Source organism: Rhodamnia argentea, chromosome 5 (genome assembly GCF_020921035.1).
Source record: "Rhodamnia argentea isolate NSW1041297 chromosome 5, ASM2092103v1, whole genome shotgun sequence".
In the NCBI taxonomy this organism is placed as follows: Eukaryota; Viridiplantae; Streptophyta; class Magnoliopsida; order Myrtales; family Myrtaceae; genus Rhodamnia; species Rhodamnia argentea.
Genome location: NC_063154.1, coordinates 23,916,874 through 23,935,866, shown reverse-complemented (window position 1 = coordinate 23,935,866; position 18,993 = coordinate 23,916,874). Strand labels below are relative to the sequence as shown.

The 18,993-nt window shown below is 40.5% G+C and overlaps 2 protein-coding genes and 1 pseudogene across 2 annotated transcripts; 1 reads left to right on the top strand and 2 right to left on the bottom strand.

Annotated features, from left to right (window-relative positions):
- Positions 1-381: 381 nt before the first annotated feature.
- Positions 382-2,509, bottom strand: LOC125315254. The gene is made up of 8 exons (XM_048279709.1): positions 2,447-2,509; positions 2,217-2,322; positions 1,958-2,062; positions 1,790-1,866; positions 1,575-1,689; positions 716-788; positions 494-506; positions 382-435 (listed from the first exon to the last, which is right to left on the bottom strand). The coding sequence occupies exons 1-8, from the start codon at positions 2,507-2,509 to the stop codon at positions 382-384; spliced, it is 606 nt and encodes a 201-aa protein (XP_048135666.1).
- An 872-nt stretch (positions 2,510-3,381) lies between these two features.
- LOC115731534 lies at positions 3,382-4,835 on the top strand (annotated as a pseudogene).
- Positions 4,836-11,554: 6,719 nt separating this feature from the next.
- On the bottom strand, positions 11,555-13,081 carry LOC125315253 (BAH and coiled-coil domain-containing protein 1-like). The gene is made up of 3 exons (XM_048279708.1): positions 12,695-13,081; positions 12,418-12,480; positions 11,555-11,980 (listed from the first exon to the last, which is right to left on the bottom strand). The coding sequence occupies exons 1-3, from the start codon at positions 13,079-13,081 to the stop codon at positions 11,555-11,557; spliced, it is 876 nt and encodes a 291-aa protein (XP_048135665.1).
- Between the last annotated feature and the right edge of the window lie 5,912 nt (positions 13,082-18,993).

The following is an 18,993-nucleotide window of genomic DNA, read 5'->3' as shown; positions in this document are numbered from 1 at the left end:
CTGTGTACAAAGGCAAACAACATAATACAGAGGTCAGAGAGTTAGAACAGCCATTATCAATCACCAAATTGTTTTTCATTGAAAAAGTAAAGCCAAAGCAAGGTATTGGCTTCATGTCTAAACAATAAGAGCAAGAGATACTTAAAAAACAAGCAAACTAGGCATGAAGCCGTGATTGAACCAGAGAGGACATCTTAAGAGGAGGAAGACGCAAAATGAGACTCTGTTACATACGATCTTCCACATTTTTCCTTACTGAAAGAATAAATCTAGTTATTCGGCCTAGAAAGAATAGTAGAGCAGTGGCCAGTAACCTGCTAGCAAGAGATTTCGCTACTTTCTTGTAGCTGGTGCTCCATTCCTCATGGGTAAAGTAACTGATTACTGATAACAAACATTCATACAGAAGCATTGAAAGGCCTTGAAGTCGGCGGTCTAGAAACAGACATATCAACACTTCGGTTAATTCTTCGGCTTCTGAAGTTGAAAAAACAGGCCATTTACTCCTGAAAAAGAAATGAAATGCAAGCTCTAATAAGAAAATAATATCATCAAGATCAACTATTAAAATCTATTTGATGGCACAAAAATACGGGCTAAAAACTATTTGCTACATTTCCCAGTTTCTTGTTTTCAAGAATGTAAAGACCCCTGTCATGCTTAACATATGGCTTCTAGAAATGACTGACTCAGATGAGAATCCGAAATGACTGACCTTACTTGACAAGAAGCGGCCACAAATTTGATCCAAGCTCGAATATTCAAAGATGGGCCAGCATGCTTGGAATCTGGATAAAGATACTTGCAAATAACTATTAAATACTAAAGATCATATGTCCATATTTAGTAAATAAACTAATGATTTAAGTTGCAATTACATACATGTAAAGGCATCTAGCAGAGAAGATAAATAAGTTGGTCAATAGGAGAAATATGACTTTGCTTCAGAAGAGAAAAGCTAATTTCTAAACAAATTTGAACTCTTGACATCCTCGTCGAGCAATCTTCTTTTGATAGAAGCACCAGCAAAAACAATCCACAACCCTCTTAACTTTGGGATAAGAATAGAAGGAGTACCATAACTTTTGTATGGCAGTCACTTGAGCACTATAACTTTTTTTTTTCCGCTTACTTAAATGCCTGTAAAATTGATCATTTGAGTGTTATTTCGGGCAAATAGTCCTACATGGATTTTTATTTAATTTTCTATATTGATGTGGATACTTTTAATTATTTCTTGTCCTTTTTTTTTTTTTGCTTTTTTCTTTGCTAGTGAGGGTCACCGGCAACCCTCGCCGGCAGCGAAGGCCTGGGGCAAGGACCTTCGTCCGAGTGCCTTCGTGGCCACGGGCGAGGGTGCAAAGGACCTCGCCAGACCGGACAAGGGTCGCTTGTGCGTGGCCGGCAGGGCCACAAAGGCCTTGCCCAAGGCCATCGTGGCCTCGCTAGATCTAGGTGAGGCCACCTCACCCACGGCCGGTGGGACCACAATGGCCTCTCCCTGCGCGAAGCTAAGGGTAGACATGTTGACTATTTCGTCCGACTATGCAATGAGCCTAAACTTAGGAGCTTACCCATATCAACAGATCCTGCGTCAGATAAGACGAACACGAATCCATATATGCTAAGGGCTCTTTCCAGTTCAGAATATGTAGGGAGCCAGTCTATTTTGATGGGTGCAGAAGTTCCCTAATCAGCAAAGGCCAGGAACAACGAGAACAATCAACAAGCACAAATCTTAACATTGAGCACGAGAAATTTGCTTGATGTCAAGAAGCAGTAAGTCAACCTCATTTTTGCCTGAGAGTACGTCGCACCAGAGATCGCATGCTGAAGTTCTCAATCTCTTTTCGGATGCAAACATCACTGACAGAGGAAGATATCCAGATATATTAAAGAGCAAGACGCAGGACTGGATATTTGCAGGATGTTAAAGTATGTAAATATATAAACTCACATAAATGGAAAGTCCATTTTGCAAGAGCCATTTCAAGATGACCACTTAATGTTATGAGCTTGGATAACCAACCATTGACCAGGAGTCCTTCCAAAAAGTCGGATTCTGCACCAGTGCAAAATCCACCATAAGCATCTTTTTCCTCACCTCACTATCCGAATCCAAAATTGCTGTATCAACTAGTGAATGCAGCTGACCTAGATTCTAGAAAAATGCCATTCACTGAACGCAGCTGCAGAATGGAAAGCAACAAGAGTACCTTCTCGTTTACCGACTTCCACCAATGAATTATGTTTGCTATGACCAAGAGCCTGGAAAGTAGCACAGCTACCAAGCTCAGGTAAAACTACAGCTGGTGGACTTTTCTGAAATAGAGAGGAACCAAGCATTATTGATTATGCCACTATGTGCTAGCATCAACACCCTATTGATATCGTGAACAAAAAGCGCATAAGTACATTGATGTTAGATAATGCGAAAACGAGAAACCTGAACTCCAAAAACTTGCAGTCCCCAGTGGGATAATTCATCTTCGCCACCGATTTTGTTCATCTGCACAAATAGAGAGCACAACCGTCACACATCTGGACTCAATCGAAAAGTTGAAAATGATCCTAAGATGCACAAGAGGGTCCATCCACCTGTTTTTGATACTGATCAAGGTTATGGGACAAAATTGCTTCTCTGGCGTCATCTTCCTCGTCGGAGTCATGCTTTAGCACCCTTTTCCGTTTCGCTGCTCCCGCGACACGCTTCCCTTTCTCTTTATAGAAGTCGCTCAACAGATCATCCAAGCCAATGACCTTCTTACTGCTCGAGGCGATGATATTATTAGGACATCATAAGAACCGCTATGATCTGACCCTTGAAAGCTAAACTGTAACTTAATATAACATGCCATAATCATACTACGCAGCAAGTGCATCAGACACAACAACTTGACCCAAAGAGCTCCGAACTGAATAAGCTAAGTCGCTCGCCGGATTCCCATATAGTGGATAACAAGAATTCGAAACACACAGCGCCGATAAAAGAATATCAAAAGGGGAAATTATGGGGTGGGACAAAGGACCTTTTCTTGGCAGGAGCGGAAACGAGAGGATCTTCCAACTCGAAGTCAAGCCGAGAACCAAACTCGGACTTCATGGGAGAAAAATGAAACCACCCCAACAAGACTGCTGCTGCTCTTGGTGCCCTTTTCTTCGGTCACTCCAAATGAACCGAGGCCACTTTGAGAAGATATACAGTAAATGGGCCGGGCCCACAGATTCTTCGCTACGGTGACAATTTGATAAAAACTCGCTTGCCGTCACTTCTCTCGTTTTCTTTCATTTGTTGGCCTTTCATTTGTTTGATGGCTGATTTAATTTCAGATTTGGATCCAACTATTTAAATTGTAGTTAAAAAATTTTGATAGCTAGGTGATGAAGGTGAAGAATCTGCTGGACTTTCAATGGGTGCTTGGTGTTGAATATGGATGGTTGGTTGTTTTTGCCTGTGTAGTAAAGTTCCTCATCAACTTTACGCTATGGTCACGTCAGGCAGTCGTGGAACGAGCCAAAGCGAGTGTATGGCTTGAAAAAAAGTGATGGCTAAGGCTTCATTTGCTTCCGGTGTTGTATCAGCGGCCATTGGAGATGACGGCTCTTTGTGGGAAAGATGTCACACCTTCTAGAGTAGATGCACTTGCTGGAGAAAAGATGGTTCTGGTGTGACTGTGTTCTTAAGGTAGGAAAGTATACGTCCTCGTGGCTATACCAGAGCTGTGAGCATGTATGTCACTTCATGCTATGTGAAGATATGTCATTGATAATGTTATGAAGAACTTTCTGGGTGCAAGGACTGAGGATACAAAATTATTTGGCTGGGGCTATTCAGCTGATGGTAGGTCAGGAAAGATTGGAGGTCTACGTTGGAATCTACTGCCAGTATGTCTGCCAGAGAAATACAGGGTCTAAGTTCAGCCAAAGAAGTTGCAGAGGAGCGGGTTTTAGAAGGCATGGACAAGGAGAAAGGTATGCCAATATTATTGCAACCTTGTTTAGTTGAAGAGCTGAGCGGTGTTGAAGTTTCGGACATTGCATGTGGGCTTGACCATTCCTTAGTTCTTTGCATTAAGTAAGAGTTTTCCTCATTTTTCTCTTCTTAAGTACATTGAGTTGAGAGCAGGATGAGCCGACAATTGAGCACAAATTACTTAGTGAGGGTGGCATCGGCCAACTGGCTTGAGAGTTAGCTTCATTTAATTTTTATCCACATTCTTCAGTTTAGATGAATGTTGATCTTGGATGGTGTCTAGCAGGAAAGGGTGTGTCCCATATCAATACCATCAGGTCTTGGCTATTCCTTAGCAATTTGCAAGGATGCATCATTGGATGCAGCCTCAGAATCCTCGAAAAAAATTGTATCCTGGGGATGGAATCAAAGCTGTCAGCTTGGTAGGCCAGGGTCCGAGAACCTTCCGCTGGTGGTCGACGGATTAGCAGGGGAATGTCCAGTGTCAGTTTTGGGAGGGTGCGTACATTCTATTGCTCTCACGTCGACGAGACAGGTATGGGTATGGGGCTGCGGCAGAAATGGAAGACTTGGATTGGGAAGCTCCAACGACAAGACCGAGCCAACTTCCTTGGGACTCTTTAGAAGGTCTGGAAGTTCTACAGGTTGTGTCAGGTCTTGATCATAGTCTAATCCTTGGAGCTGAATGATCTTTAGTTTGAATGAGTAGCTTAATAACCTGGCTAGTAGTTTCTGTCTTGTCCTGCTCGGCGTCTCCGCCATGGAATTGGCTAGCTAACTCGTTACCTATAAGAGCGGGAAGTTGCATTTGAAGCCCCGCGGGAAGTTACACCTTAGCAGACATTGTCTCCCTTCCGATTCCTGATCTTCGAGACAAGAAGAATGAAGAGACAAAGAAAACATGTGTAAACCCTTGATCCAATCCCGTGGCCATGGACACGGACTATCTTCTGACATATGCTCGGTGGATCTTAATGTTTGCATATCTATTACTCGCAGCTGCACACATTTCGCTTTCACATGCATGCTGATCCTTGCAGAAAGTCCTCATGTCCATTCCAAGCTGAAAGAAATTTTCTTGACACTATTCTTTTGTTAGCAAGAACATTTGATCTGTGCTTGGCGTGGCGGCGATCTACCGCTTCCATTTTGAATTGGTGGTCATGGGATGGTGGGTACTCTTGTTTGAATCCATGGTTGCGCCGACCATAAGAATCCGATTTGAAGGGGACAGAAAAGGGCAGCGATCGACCGTTTCAATATTTTAGCAAAACTAAAGAGGGGACACATAAAAGGGTTGTGAGAGTCCACTTGAGTTTTATCGTAATCTATTCATATGTTTTGTGACTGTATAATTTGATAATGTTTTAGAAGTGCGTAAGTTCTCATTGTAGAGATCTTACCTCGCAATGGTGAATTATTGATCCTTTTAATTCTATTCAGTGTAGTGCTTCTTTTAGTATTTTTAAATTTTCTTTTTTCATTATCAACTATATTTGTTTACATGCATCCGCAGTTTTTACTAATTTCAGGATGGAAAGGAGAAGCAGGCAGGTCCTGTTGTGCAACTTAACCTAATACACTTGCTAGCAGATTTTGTGTGCTCCTATTTGCAAGTCTGAAGCTGTGGATACAATACTCTAACTTTTGCTTGAAAGTTTAGAACAAGGCGGTGCTGCAACTCTTGATTTACTGGGGATTCATTTACAGACCTCTCATTCAGAGAGCTTACTTGCTCGTATGTAATTGCAATTTTACCCATAAGTTTGCTTTATAAGACTGCAAGGTTCCCTTAATAGCCTAGTTTCTCAAGCTTTTCTTCTGCCTTTTGCTGCTGCTGCTTGATGATTTGTCTCATATGGGGAGTTTAGGCTTTGAGAAGTCTTCTCGTGAGACCATGGTTTTGATGATGGTTGACACCTAATTTTGTCGATCAAGCTAGATTTTTCTTATAAAATATTAAAAAGGCCAAAATAGAAAAAAAAAAACAATTAAGACAAGAATATATAAGTAGGCAATTTTCTTTTCTTAAAAATAAAAAATGAAAGGAAAAGAATAGCCGGCGAACCAGACCGCAAACCAGCCCTCAGACTGGCCTGCAGACTGAACTGCAAAGGGCCCAGCCTGACCCTTCTTTTTCTCACTGGTTCAGCCAATGTCCCATCCCACTAACGTTCACTTCCTCCCTCAAGTACACTTCACTCATTCCATCTCCTTGCTATCACTGGACATCACTTCCTTCTAGAGGTGTCAATATGGGTCTTTGACCATTTTTTATTTACTTAGATTTAGAGATGAGCGGTTGTCGGTCCGGTTCGATTCTCATAAAAAATTGGGAACTGGACTAGTGGTTCCGGTTCCCATTTTTCGAAACCACGGACCAAACTGGCCACCCTCAAGCCGGGGAATCCGACCGGACCATCGATCGAGTCCGGTTCCGGGCTGTTTCAAGGAACTTTGTGTTCGTAAAAAAATTATGTATTTGTAACGTTAAAATCTCAATAGCAATTCAATAACATTTCACGATATCTGATGAGGATGGACGCATTATGGACAATGCATTGGACAATAACATTCGAAGCTCAAAAAAGAAAGCAAACCCTAAGCCTAAACAAGTAAACATTAGGTTTACTTTTAAAAAATTTTTAAAAAAAAGACTGGTCCGATTCGGTCCCGGGCCCTAAAATCGAGAACCGGATCACCTGGTCACCGGTTCTAATTTTAGGAACCGATGAATGGACCGTATCCTTCTAAAATCGAGAACCGGACTATTGGTCCCTTTCCGGGAGGTCTTTCTTGCTCAGCGCTATTTGGATCATATATGGGTTCAGCAAATTTTAAAAATGAGTCAAAATGTGGGTTTAAGCTTGCGAAGGCTATTCAAATATGGGGGGAAAAGTACACTAGAAGTACCATAACTTGTGTACGGCGTTCACTTGAGTGCCATAACTTTCAAAACGTTCACTTAAGTGCCATAACTTTCAAAAATCGTTCACTTGAGTGCTACGTCGGAGCAAAATCGTTCACTTGAGTGCTACAGTAACTTTTCCGGCGTGCCACGTCGCCTTTCCGGTGTATACAGTAACTTTCCCGGCGTGCTACGATAACTTTTCCGGCGTCTACGGTAACTTTCCCGATCGCCACGGTGGCTTTTCCGGTTGCCACGTCAATATGGTACTCAAGTGAACGATTTTTAAAAGTTATGGCACTTAAGTGAACGTTTGAAAGTTATGGCACTCAAGTGAACGCCGTACAAAAGTTATGGCACTTTTAGTGTACTTTTCCCCAAATATGGGTCTTAACTCAATTCATTTTCGACTCATGGCGCAACTTTCCAACCATCACTTGTAAATAGGCCTCAAGTATGTTAATTTTACTTTTTATTTTTATAAGTAAAAGAAAAAAATTAAATTAAGAAATGTAAAAACTTTTTTTCGACCCACCGCCGCGATCGCCGTCTCTGGCCTCTGGAGAAAAACGAAAATAAAAATAAATAAATAAATAATTTTCTTAAAAATAAATAATAATTTTTAAAAAACTAATTTTTTAAAAAAAGAAATTAATTGGTTCTAAAAAAATTAAAAAAATTTAAAAAATTTCAATTGTATGGAAGTGTTTTAACAATAGCATTTTTCTTAATAAATTGTACGAAACAACTCTTTCATGATTTACTTAAATATCAAAGTATTTAAGTAATACTAGTCGGGTGGGATATAAGTTGGGTTGGGTATGAATCGTTAGATTTGTTCCGTATGAAAATGGGTCAAGGCGAGTTAAATGAGTTAATATGGATCGAACCATCTATCGACTCGAATCAAACCCGATCCGACCCAATCCATCTGTTTGCCACCTCTACTTCCTTCGCCACCAAATCTCACCCACTCCACTATTCTCACGTTCACATTACCTCCAGTCGTCCTCTTACTTACGGTCACTCGTCTCTTCGCCCACCACCATCACTTCCCTCATCTGCTCTCATGTACACACGCAAGAAAGTAGAAGGAGAACGAAGAGGGAACGAACAGGGGGAGAGAAAACAGAGGGAGAGAGAGAGAAAAATTGCAATTTTCACCAACTTCCGGCTAAAAACTAGCTAAAACTCTCAAATAGAGAGTGAAAGTTCACTCAAAGATATTCACGACCATAGTTTGTACGTCCCCTATGGATGTCGGGAAGCCCTCCAAAAGCCTCCCTGTTGAACTATCATATGCTACTCATGGGTCAAGGTAAAGGCCTGAAATTTTTTCCATGTGTTGGGTGGCTGGTCACCGGTGAGGAATAGAGAGAGCTTTTAAGGAAAGTGAGGGATATCTGAGGCAAACCGTCACTTTTGGGTTAAACTATAATACACCTAGTTTAAGAAGGTATCGTCAATGTGGCAAAATGCAATCCGAGATTATGCTTTTGGATGCAAACATAACACCTTCGCGGTCGGTTTTCTTCCTTGCGGGACTCCTATTCCGGAGTTGAGGAGACCAACGTTGTGCGACTTTAGGAGGCAATTTCTTGGTTTCTTTGGCTAAGAACCGCGTGACGCAGAAAATAGGAAGCCAGGTAAGCATCACAGATTTATATTTTTGCTCAATTCTGACAAGGGCTTGACCATAGAAAAGCTTGAGAAAAACCTACGAGCCTGCGTTATGCAGTGGCCTGTCCCTGCCTACTCCTCGGGGACGCACTCAATGATCATGAGTGATGCCTATGTCTCTGTCTGCCTAGCGGGTGCCACGGCTGCCCGAACCCAATGAACCCCCTATGGAATGAGTGGCTCCCATGTTCCCGTGGTGCACCCAATGGTGAAAGTGGAGTTCCATGTCACGGAAAACGACGTGTTCAGGGCCGAGCTCATTGGGGTCGTGGGGATCCCAATGGCTAAGATCATGTGCGCCAACATGATCAATGACTGGTTCCCGCGGCAACTTCGGGAGCTCCCTCAAGCTCTACTCAGAACTTCACATCTCCATTCAATTCAGGCCGGTCAATGACAACCCCTTCTACAAGGATGGTGTTGGGGTTGGGCCCAACTATGCGGGTGTCCCAAACACGTACTTTCCACATAGGAAAGGAGGGGATGTCACATTGTACCAAGATGCTCATGTCCTTAAGGGCAAGCTGCCTCAGATTTTGCTTGATGATGGAAAGATTTAGGAGCAATGCAAGTGTGGGAGGACGGGTGCCATGCCATTTTGGAGGCCCACCACTTGATCTACATCATTGGTTGGTCCATTTATCATCCTGTGAGGCTTGTGGGAGAGCCCACATGAGAATTGCCCAATGGAGGAGAGCTTTCTTTGGGGGAGCTCCTGAATTACAAGTCCGAGGAAGGTGTCCGAGCGGTCGTGCTCATTTGGGATGACAAGACTTCACACGACAAGTTCCTCTTGGAAACGGTATACTTAACCGTCTCATATGTACTTAAGCATTGCTAGAATATGGAAATGTCCTCATGGTTTTAGGGATGTTCAGAATACTGCCGGGTTGAGAACAATTTATCTACCAACGGCTTCTTTCGCTGTCGATTTATTGGGCCAGTGCAGAAGAGCAGTGCGAAGTTACAACCGATGTATCTCTGGTGATGAGAGCCGCATGTGAACAAATTTCTAGCCTTCACAAAAAACAATGGGAGGATATGTTATATAGTGGCTTTTTTCTTGAATGAGTAGCCTAATCTATTATGCAACCCAACGTTTCGCCAAATTTCAAATCCATGTTTTTTTGTTACAGAAAATCTGTACGTTTATTAACTTAGGAAAGATAGTTCTTTATTGAGACTCGGCATGTGCCATGTCGTCACGCAGGATGGTGTGATGAAAACACATGACGAAGAGACAAAGAAGTTTGTCCGACATTCTGGCATCCGCTGTGTGCTTGCTCCTCGTTATGCAAGCACCAAACTTAACATTTTCAAGCAACTGGTATGTATCTTTAGACGTTTAGGTCAATTCGTAACCAAAATCTCATCGTTAGATTGCATAAAAAGCACTACATTTGTTTTATATTACCTGATTATTCCAATCGGGTATAATTTCATAGAAAATATATGCCTTTCATCAGGCAATCTGCCGAAGTTTATTGATCTGTCTCATGCTGTCCTAGATGCATATCATATGTTTTCTGTCCCAATAACATGCATTTAGGACAGTTCTAATATAGTTCATGACGCTATTCATCAACAATAAGTGGTTTCTGACTCCGGCATCTTGCAGATAGACAAATTAGGGTGTCATGCATGGAATCTACATGTCATATGCCTCCAATATCTTTTTTTTTTTTTTTTGTTCTAATAAAGGGGAAGCAGCTTTAAATAAGTAAGTTATGGATTCATGAAATATCTGAGTACCCTCAACGATGGGGTAAGACAGAAGTCAAAACACCGGATGGGTGGTCCGGACATGAGAATATCGACACCTGCAATGTACGGAGTCCACACAATCATGTCTACACATTAGTGGCTAACCCAAGATGAGGAAGTGCCTGTGATCTTTTGCGCAATTAACTACAATACTATTCGCTTTCTAGCTAAGGGTTAAAAATTGGCGTTCTTGCATATCTAATAGATATAATAATACAGTTAGCGGAATAGATGAACTTTTCACGAGCGGCATTAATAACCGTGTGAGCATCAGTTTTCAAGGTAGATTATTACGTTTATGTACAGTCTAGGATAATCAAGGTGTTAATTCTCTAAAAAAAATTCAATTTTAGTTTTTATTTAATTCTTCTCTGAACTTTTTTATTTTGTGTAAAGAAATCTACAATCTTCACTCTAGTCCTAAACCTGCCCATGGGTAAAAAAAATCACTACTATGTATTTCTTTTATACTTTTGTGTACAAAAGACATGCATCCTCAGTGAATCCCAAACTCCCCGGCGAGTAGACTAAGGAGATCGAGGAGTTCAACATCATAAAGTAAACCATAAGTCGATAGCAGCTATTTCGCCGATTATTTCTACTCTCTTTTCAGGTTTATTTTCAATGAAATCTTCACAAAGCAAGTATTGTTTAGAGAAAGAAGAGAGATATCGTGTAAATCGCTAATATTAAGAAGAGGGGCAATTTTCAATTCGGTTTGGTTTGACTAAAATGAATTGAACCGGAAAAAGACAGTTTATTTTTCCACCATTTGAACCGAAAATCAAACCGAGCCGAACCGAAATCGCGAAATTTTTGGTTCAATCAGGTTTTGATTTCGGGTTTTCGGCTTGGTTTTGACACCCCCATCTTTGACCATGACGTAAGTAATTAGTCCATCAAATAAGAAATATAACATATAGAAACAATTCAAGAATTTGATGCCAACAGTAAATTTAATAAAGCCAAAGTTACTGGTACAACCAAGGAAAAAGTGTTTATTTCATGAACTCTCTTAAGTTGGTAGAAGTGTTCATCACAGCGAGTTGGATAAGCACCAGAAGCAAATTTCCTCCATAACCACATCTCGCTATATTTCTACTTCTCCAGAACAAAACTAAAAATGAACCACATTATTCTCCTGAAACAAAGTAACTAGTGTTTGCAGGCCAATCTAGATGCAACCAGAAGCCTAGAGGATGCTATTGGTGGAAACGAGAATTTCCTTTTCACCTTTTTCTCTTCAACTGATCATCCTGATCAGCATGATCATCCTCCATTTCCAAATCCGGCAGATCTCCCAACCGCTGCAGGGTTTTTTGAAGGAGAAGATTTATCTCCTTTTGAATGTTTACTCCATAATCCTTGTCGGTCAACTCCCACATCTTCTCTTCAATGGGGTCATCTATCTTCTGCACTATGAAACCTGGACTCTGTTTTCGATCAGGGATTTGCTTGTGAACTGGAATGTAGTGGACGACACACTTGTGCATGACAGATTCTAGGGGAACATCGTTTTGATGGAAACTATAAAATAGTTCCCTAATGTCAAGCGACTGCCGACTCCCCCCACCTCCCTTTATCTTTGCCTCTTCAGGTCTGTAGAGCCAGCGCGCAGTGACCATCATGCTTCCGTTTGTCGTTTGTATAATATCCTATATATATAATCACATGATGGGTAACCAAATTTGCTCGTGAAAACATAATAGCAACCATGGGTACAAACTTTTCTACGACAGTTGTAAAAGAAACAAAGTTTTTACAAGATAATAAAGAGAGAAGGCATTATTTAAAAAAAAAAAAAAACAACCAACCACCATAACTCACCACCTGTAGAACTCCTTGATACAAAAGCATCACGAATACTTATTGCATCGTAGAAGAGTGATATGTTTGATATTGTTCAAGATTTTGTGTTTTTGTTCAACATGGTGTCGTCCATCAGAACTTCCTATGCTAACTCACAATGATAACCATTCGGAAGGAAAGTGGAGAAAATTAAATTGGATTAGCATGTTCACTAATACCTTTCACGTAACTCGGAATGAGATTTCTAAGCCCAAAGAGGCAATGTACAAAAATGGATGATTACCTTGATAATAGCCACATACGGTTTATGACCTGTTTCAGCGGGATTCAGAAGTACAGTATCCTCCTGAATGATAGCCACAATACGAAAAGAAGAAAAGTTAAACTAAAGTATGAAGAAGTAGGAAAGTAAGGACTTCCAACTTTGCTTAAAGGCAAGAGGTGAAGATTCTTTTTCCAAAGAGGATCATAACATTAAGTTGTCTAAGCATTTATCCTGGATTAGATCCTATGGAAAAGGAGATGGAATTCAATTGCCAATTCATTGGGAAAAGACTCACGAGCTTATATTGATCTCCCTTGTAAATGCATGCAATGTAATGGCTTTTCCTCGCCATCGCCTCGCCGGAAAACTTCACCGGCTTGCCAACCGGCTTCGCATCCTCACCGGCTTCCTCCTCCTCTTCCTCTTCCTCTTCCTCCTCCTTCACGTTCCTTGCACTCTTCTCCTCTTGCCCACCCTCCTGATCAGCCTTGGGTTCACATCCGTGTCCATCCTCATCACTGTCCTCATCCACAAGCTTCACAGGCTTCCACCGCTTGCTCTTGGACCCGTCCTCGCTCTCCACGTGATTCTTCGAGGAGCAACCGATTGGCTTCAAAGGATGCGGCTTGTCCTCCTCGTCATTGCTCCTCGGCAACTGTTTGAGCCTCTGATTCTTCGTCATGGTGTTGGATGGACAATTTATTTTTCTTGGACTAGACAATTTATTTGTGAGGAGATGTTTAACAACCCTGATTAAGATCATTTAGTGCCACAAGTTAACATCAATAGTAATTACAGATACCGAATAATATACACAACAGAAATAAATAAGATTACCGAATGAACCAGTACAGTTGTCATAGAGGAAACATAATTACATCATGTGTTGATTGGCTTAATTAGATCATCCAAAATTATGGACGCAAGGTAGTTTTACAAAAAAACAAAACAAACAAATGAAACCGGTCAAAGCAGTTTTCGTATTGGGTCGGATATGTCGCATTTTAGCCCGCTTCTTACTTAGACGAATGACATTGAAGCGATAGGGGACAAAGTGCGAACAGAACGTGACACGACCCCTCATCAGCACCTACACTAAACCGTTGAGCAAGGAAGGTCACGATTGAATGTCTAGGTGCTTATTCGGGTCTAACATACTACTTGGATTTCCATACTTACAACAACTAACATTCATGAAGAGCGTTGCTATGAGAGTGTAATTTTTTCTTTTTTTTCAAATTCTCGGTCTCGAAGACAAGCTCTAATTTCACAGCAAAATAGGGATGAATGGAAAAGGAAAATAAAGAAAAGATAGAAATTTAAGCACCGAGATGCTTTGGGTCCTTTTAAGTGGAGACTAATAAAGACAAACTTACAAATTGTCCGTTGTTAATGATACCATGAAATGAGGTTTTCGTCAATTTCATTTGTTTTGTCTAAACACGTCAATTTCATTTGTTTTGTCTAAACACGCTAAATGAATTACTACGACTCCATCACTTCATTGCAAAAACCCCATTTTTCCATCCAACGTAGTATACACGCAAGGTAGCTTATCCTACCCAAAGTCCTCTTGGCTCTTACCCTCGCTAAACACAAACCCAGAGTAGCACCTACCTCTTCTATTAGTGGTTAAGCATGCACGCGCGTTTCAATTAAATGCAACCAAAATCCAATTAGTGTTAATTGTACGTTGATATAGATTGTTCTTCGGACAAAAAATTTCTACATCCGAACGCAGGGGTAGAAACCTAACTGCACCTGCTCAGCCATCGATGGTAAAAAAGAGATCAATTGACGACAAAACAATGGGAGAAATGGAGACCACACGAACACCTGAGATTGTGAATAAAACTCGAATGTGCAGCCTCGTAAGAAGTTCACACCTCAAACTTAGAAAATGAGACAGCATGGCTAAGGTTGTTTCTTGTCGCAATGTCTTCATTAGAGAGAGCAAAGTTTATCCGTATGAGTGATCGCATCAAAGTTTCATTGTTACCGTGTTATATTTCGTAGTCTACCTGATTAAGCAAATGCTGAATTTAAACCACTTTTGATTTGAAAGACGCAAATCTGGTTGTCCTTATTCTTGCACAACCCGTGAACCTGCCTAATTCTCTCCTGCAATATTCAATTATACACTAAAGCAACTGAAGACTTTTTCAACCTAAGGGGAACTTTTTCCTAGGCATTGCTTTTGGCGTTCCGACACACGTTTGCCAAATGAAGAAAAAAGTCAATTACCCGCAGGGAGATGACGTGGTTAAAGCTGATGGCATTTCTCAATTTAATGAGATGATGGATAATGCAATGAGCTAAATAGCTATAAATGATCTCAAAACTACCTTGGCTAAAGCAGACCCAAATGGAATGTTTTGCCAGAAATCCGGCAGGTGTGCTTCGTAGGTAGTTGATAGAGGTAGAAAACAAGGTAGTAAATAGAGGAGGAAGAGGTAAATGGACATTTATCTTACCCACTATGTATCCTATATGCATTTGACTTCATCAAAGTTCAACCTACATAAGTTAGAGATGAACTCACCTTTTTTTACGTTAACCAGACGATCAAACAAGCGATGCAGCCACTGTTTGCTACCTTGGGAGCTCTACGGATTGGCCAAGGAACACTTACCACGACGCAGAGGGTGTGCAATCAACTCGATGATTCCAATTTACATCCTCTCCAGTCCCGCCATTGAACACCACAGAGTACGTGGAACATCAACAAGTCTTGGTTAGCAAACGGAAGCAAAGGGGCGATGGTGGTAATGGTGCAAGATAAAACTGCGATTCCCACTTCTCAGTTGCGAAGCAAGGGAAAACAGTGTTCCTCGGACTATCCAATGATAGGAAAAAGAAGGATGGTGCTGAGGAAAGTAGAACTTGGGATGGACGGCCGATTATCTCTTGTAATGATCGGCCATGGAAGCTTAGAGACTTTGGGGAGAGAGAGAGAGCCGGTTCGGAGAGAGATCTCCATATCCTCCCTCTGCCCTTTTAAAATAATAAAGTTTGTTATTCAGTTCTCTACGTTTCCGAGCTTTGACTTTCAGGGGCGTCCAATTTGTTAGACCACAAGGATTTTCTCGGGAAAATCTGTTGCTGTTGGTAACAACTTCTTCTTCTTCTTCTTCTTTAATAATGAACTTGGTAAAATCTTAGTTAGAACTGTAACTTCAAAGAAATGAACTAACTTCTACTTAGCATCCATATAAATCTCAGTGTTCGCGTTTCGTTTTCTCTAACTACGTTGTTGATTTGAATTCTAGTCTAACTTCCCTATTCGATTTTTCACCTGCTGCCGCTGGTGAAAAATATCATGTAATTTGTGGAAAAATCGATCACGCGGTTCATGTCTTTATCATGCTAATTTTCCTCAATTATTGTCACTGAATTGGTATAAAAAATCAAATTAGAAATCTCACCTTGCTCCTTTTATTTGGAGTTGACCCTTCACACTCTTCCATCAGGTGGATATGCTTCGATTGCTTCCTTCATTGTTCCACTCAACGCATCATCAAACTCAGCAAAAATGGTGACTAAAATTCGTACGTCAACAGAGACCAATAAAAGCTTCATCATTCATCCTCATTTTTTCCATTTCACTGTTTTTTGTTTACAAGTTGCATCGTCAAAAGAAAGCGACACAGGACTTCAAGACTAGCCTTTTGATCTGGGCTCAGCCGAAATTAGATTTTTATTTTTTAAATTCAACTCAGGAAACAAATGTCAACCAAATATCGGACATGAACAAAAAATGTACACCAGCTCAGCAATTAACATGCCGCTTTCCATTCTACAAATTTAAGGAAAGGGGTGGTTATGACTTATGACCTCTTAATTCATGGGTCCTTCACATGCGTAGAAGGGATCAGCACCTCACTTTGGGCTTGGGAAACATTTGGGCACTTGCATTTGGACGAGAAGAAATTATAAAAACAGGAGGATTCACTCGATCGACACCTTTGCATAGTAATTTTTCAAAAAAGGGACGTCTATTTGAATTATGTCGAGAAAGAACAGTGGCGAAATCGAAAATATTAGAAGAAATTCTGAGTATCATATATTAAAACCAATTGGATTACAACGAAAGTATAATTACTATTTTCAAAACTATTCCCCACATTTCCGATCGGAACCTAACTTTTGGCAAAGCAATGGCGATCATTATTTAATTGATAATGAATAATTGCCAACTCAACAAAATCAACAAAGCTTGCATGCGGAAGTACAAAATATCTTCTTTAGCAATTGTTTTCAAATTTTAGATTGCACCAACTGAAAATTTCTGATAGAGTGTGCTGCATTTTGCAATAGTAAAAATTTATCTATTACCAAATAAACATTAGCACGATGGGAAAAAAAAAAGGAGAGAGAGAGAGATTTGGGTCACCATCGCACCGAAGTTTAGGCGGTACATAAGTCTCGTCCTTATCCTGGCATAAGCAAAAATGCAACTCAAAATCAACAGTAAGTCTCCTCGCAATGTATTGGCACAAATTTGTCATGCCCGCAGCTTGAGTCGCTTCACGTTCGAAGTCAATGGCATCACATAACGATTAGTGTGATTTTGTGGTCTTCTGATGGGATGGTTCCTTCGGGGCATGACACACCTTATGGCAAGTTCATTTCATCATTCTTCTTCATATATCTCGACACCTAATGACATGTCGACGCTCATTTGACACATTACGTATTGTGGTCATTGGACTACCTTTTAGTGAATCAATTTCATGGTTGCAACACGTGGATATAATGTTTAGTGAACATTTGAGGGCATGATCGTCAGACCCTTCTGCCAAAAGATGTCTCCTTGTTATTTCTCGTGTTGTGGAAGAAGAATCACTGCAGACATATATTCCAGAACATAATCAATTGCAGAGTGTCACACTCGCTTGGCCCGTCACTTCTCTATTCTCCTTCCAACCAGAGCAATAACCATAAACCATACAATCTTCATCAAGAGATATCAAGAGAGGAAGATAAAACCCTATATTGAAAGGAAAGAGAGGAAATGTCAGGTCATTGGATATTAAGAGTACGAAGTGATATCACTATAACAGGACATATTTGTTATATTCTTTAGCAAGATTAGAAAATGAATCATGGTAATCTGCTACTATATCAGCTCTGTTACATCAAATATTCTCCAAAATTGGCTGCATCTAATACATGGTTTTCTTCCAATAGCTGGTAGAAATTGTTTCCAATTATCGTGTCTAGATGCGCTCAAATTGGTTTTCTTCCATGGCTTTGACGTGGTTTTCGAGTTGAGATCAACCTTAATTGTTTCGTTATGCCAAAAAACTAGTAGACCTAACGACATTTTAAACAATCACCAACAGGATCTCCTTCCATTAGGGGGCTTGACTTTTACCCAATTCTCTACGCATACAAGCTAAAATTCTGATTAAGTGAATTTCTCACTTCTTAGGATCTTGGTACGGGTAGTTCATCTAATTCGCTGGACAAAGTGCTCCAAAATCATATTGTTGACAACTTGACATGTTAATTTTAGCCGACAAGTTCGATAAGGTAAAAGCTCAAGACTTTGGTCTTTGATCACAATAGGGTCCGTGTTTTAGCCAAAATAGACTTTTTTTTTTTTTTTGTCTTTCAAGTTCTATTTCCTTTCATTTTGAAATAAATCAAAGTTGGACTCTTTGGTTGACTTTTCGGTCAAACCGAGGACTTTGGCTGTCCATCATAAGAATCGCCAAAGAAAAAGTAATAACCCAATTCATAAAACACAAGCGAAATAGATATTACACAATTAACAAATAAAAGGCCAATTTGGGTCAAGTACAACAACCTATCTCGTGCGGCCCAGATCCACTTGGTTCGGTGTGTCCCATAAAAAGCATTAAATACAAAGCAAGCTCGGCCTTCTTTTCATTTTCTTCAGCGCGCGTGTAAAGCAAGATTGACTCGCACCACAACCGACTCGGGACGCCCTCCACTGGAGTCAAGACATGATCGTAGAACCCGCCGTGCTCATTGTAAACAATCATGAACAGTATTTCATTCCATTGAGGGCTCGAGTTTTACACAATTTTCTACACGTGTAAGCCCAAATTCTGATTAAGTGAATTTATTTCTCAGTTCTATGGATCTTGGTGTGGATAGTTCCTGTAATTCATTGGATAAAGGGCTCCCAAATCATATTACAACACTAATTGGCATGTTTGTTTAAAAAATCTCAGAGCGGATCGACTTACACCCATACAGCAAAAGGACACAAAAAAATCCCCCCTCATATCAAGTCACACCGCCCCACCACCCCTCTTGTATGTTTCTTACTTTCTAAATTGTTTTTAGTTTTGTGTTTAGATTTACATGCCGATGGCCAGGTAAACTACCATGTTGATCATTCGGCCTTTTACCTTTTATTGCAATGATTCTTCTCCTTATATCCGAATTTATCCTATTGTTGACATATGAATTTTAGCTGATAAGTTTGATAAGGTAAAAAAACTCAAAACTTTGGTCTCTGATCGTGCTTTAGCCAAAAAGAGACTTTTTACTATCTTTCAAGTTCTATTTCATTTCATTTTGAACTTCGATGTGGTTTTCTTAATAAATCAAAGTTGGCTT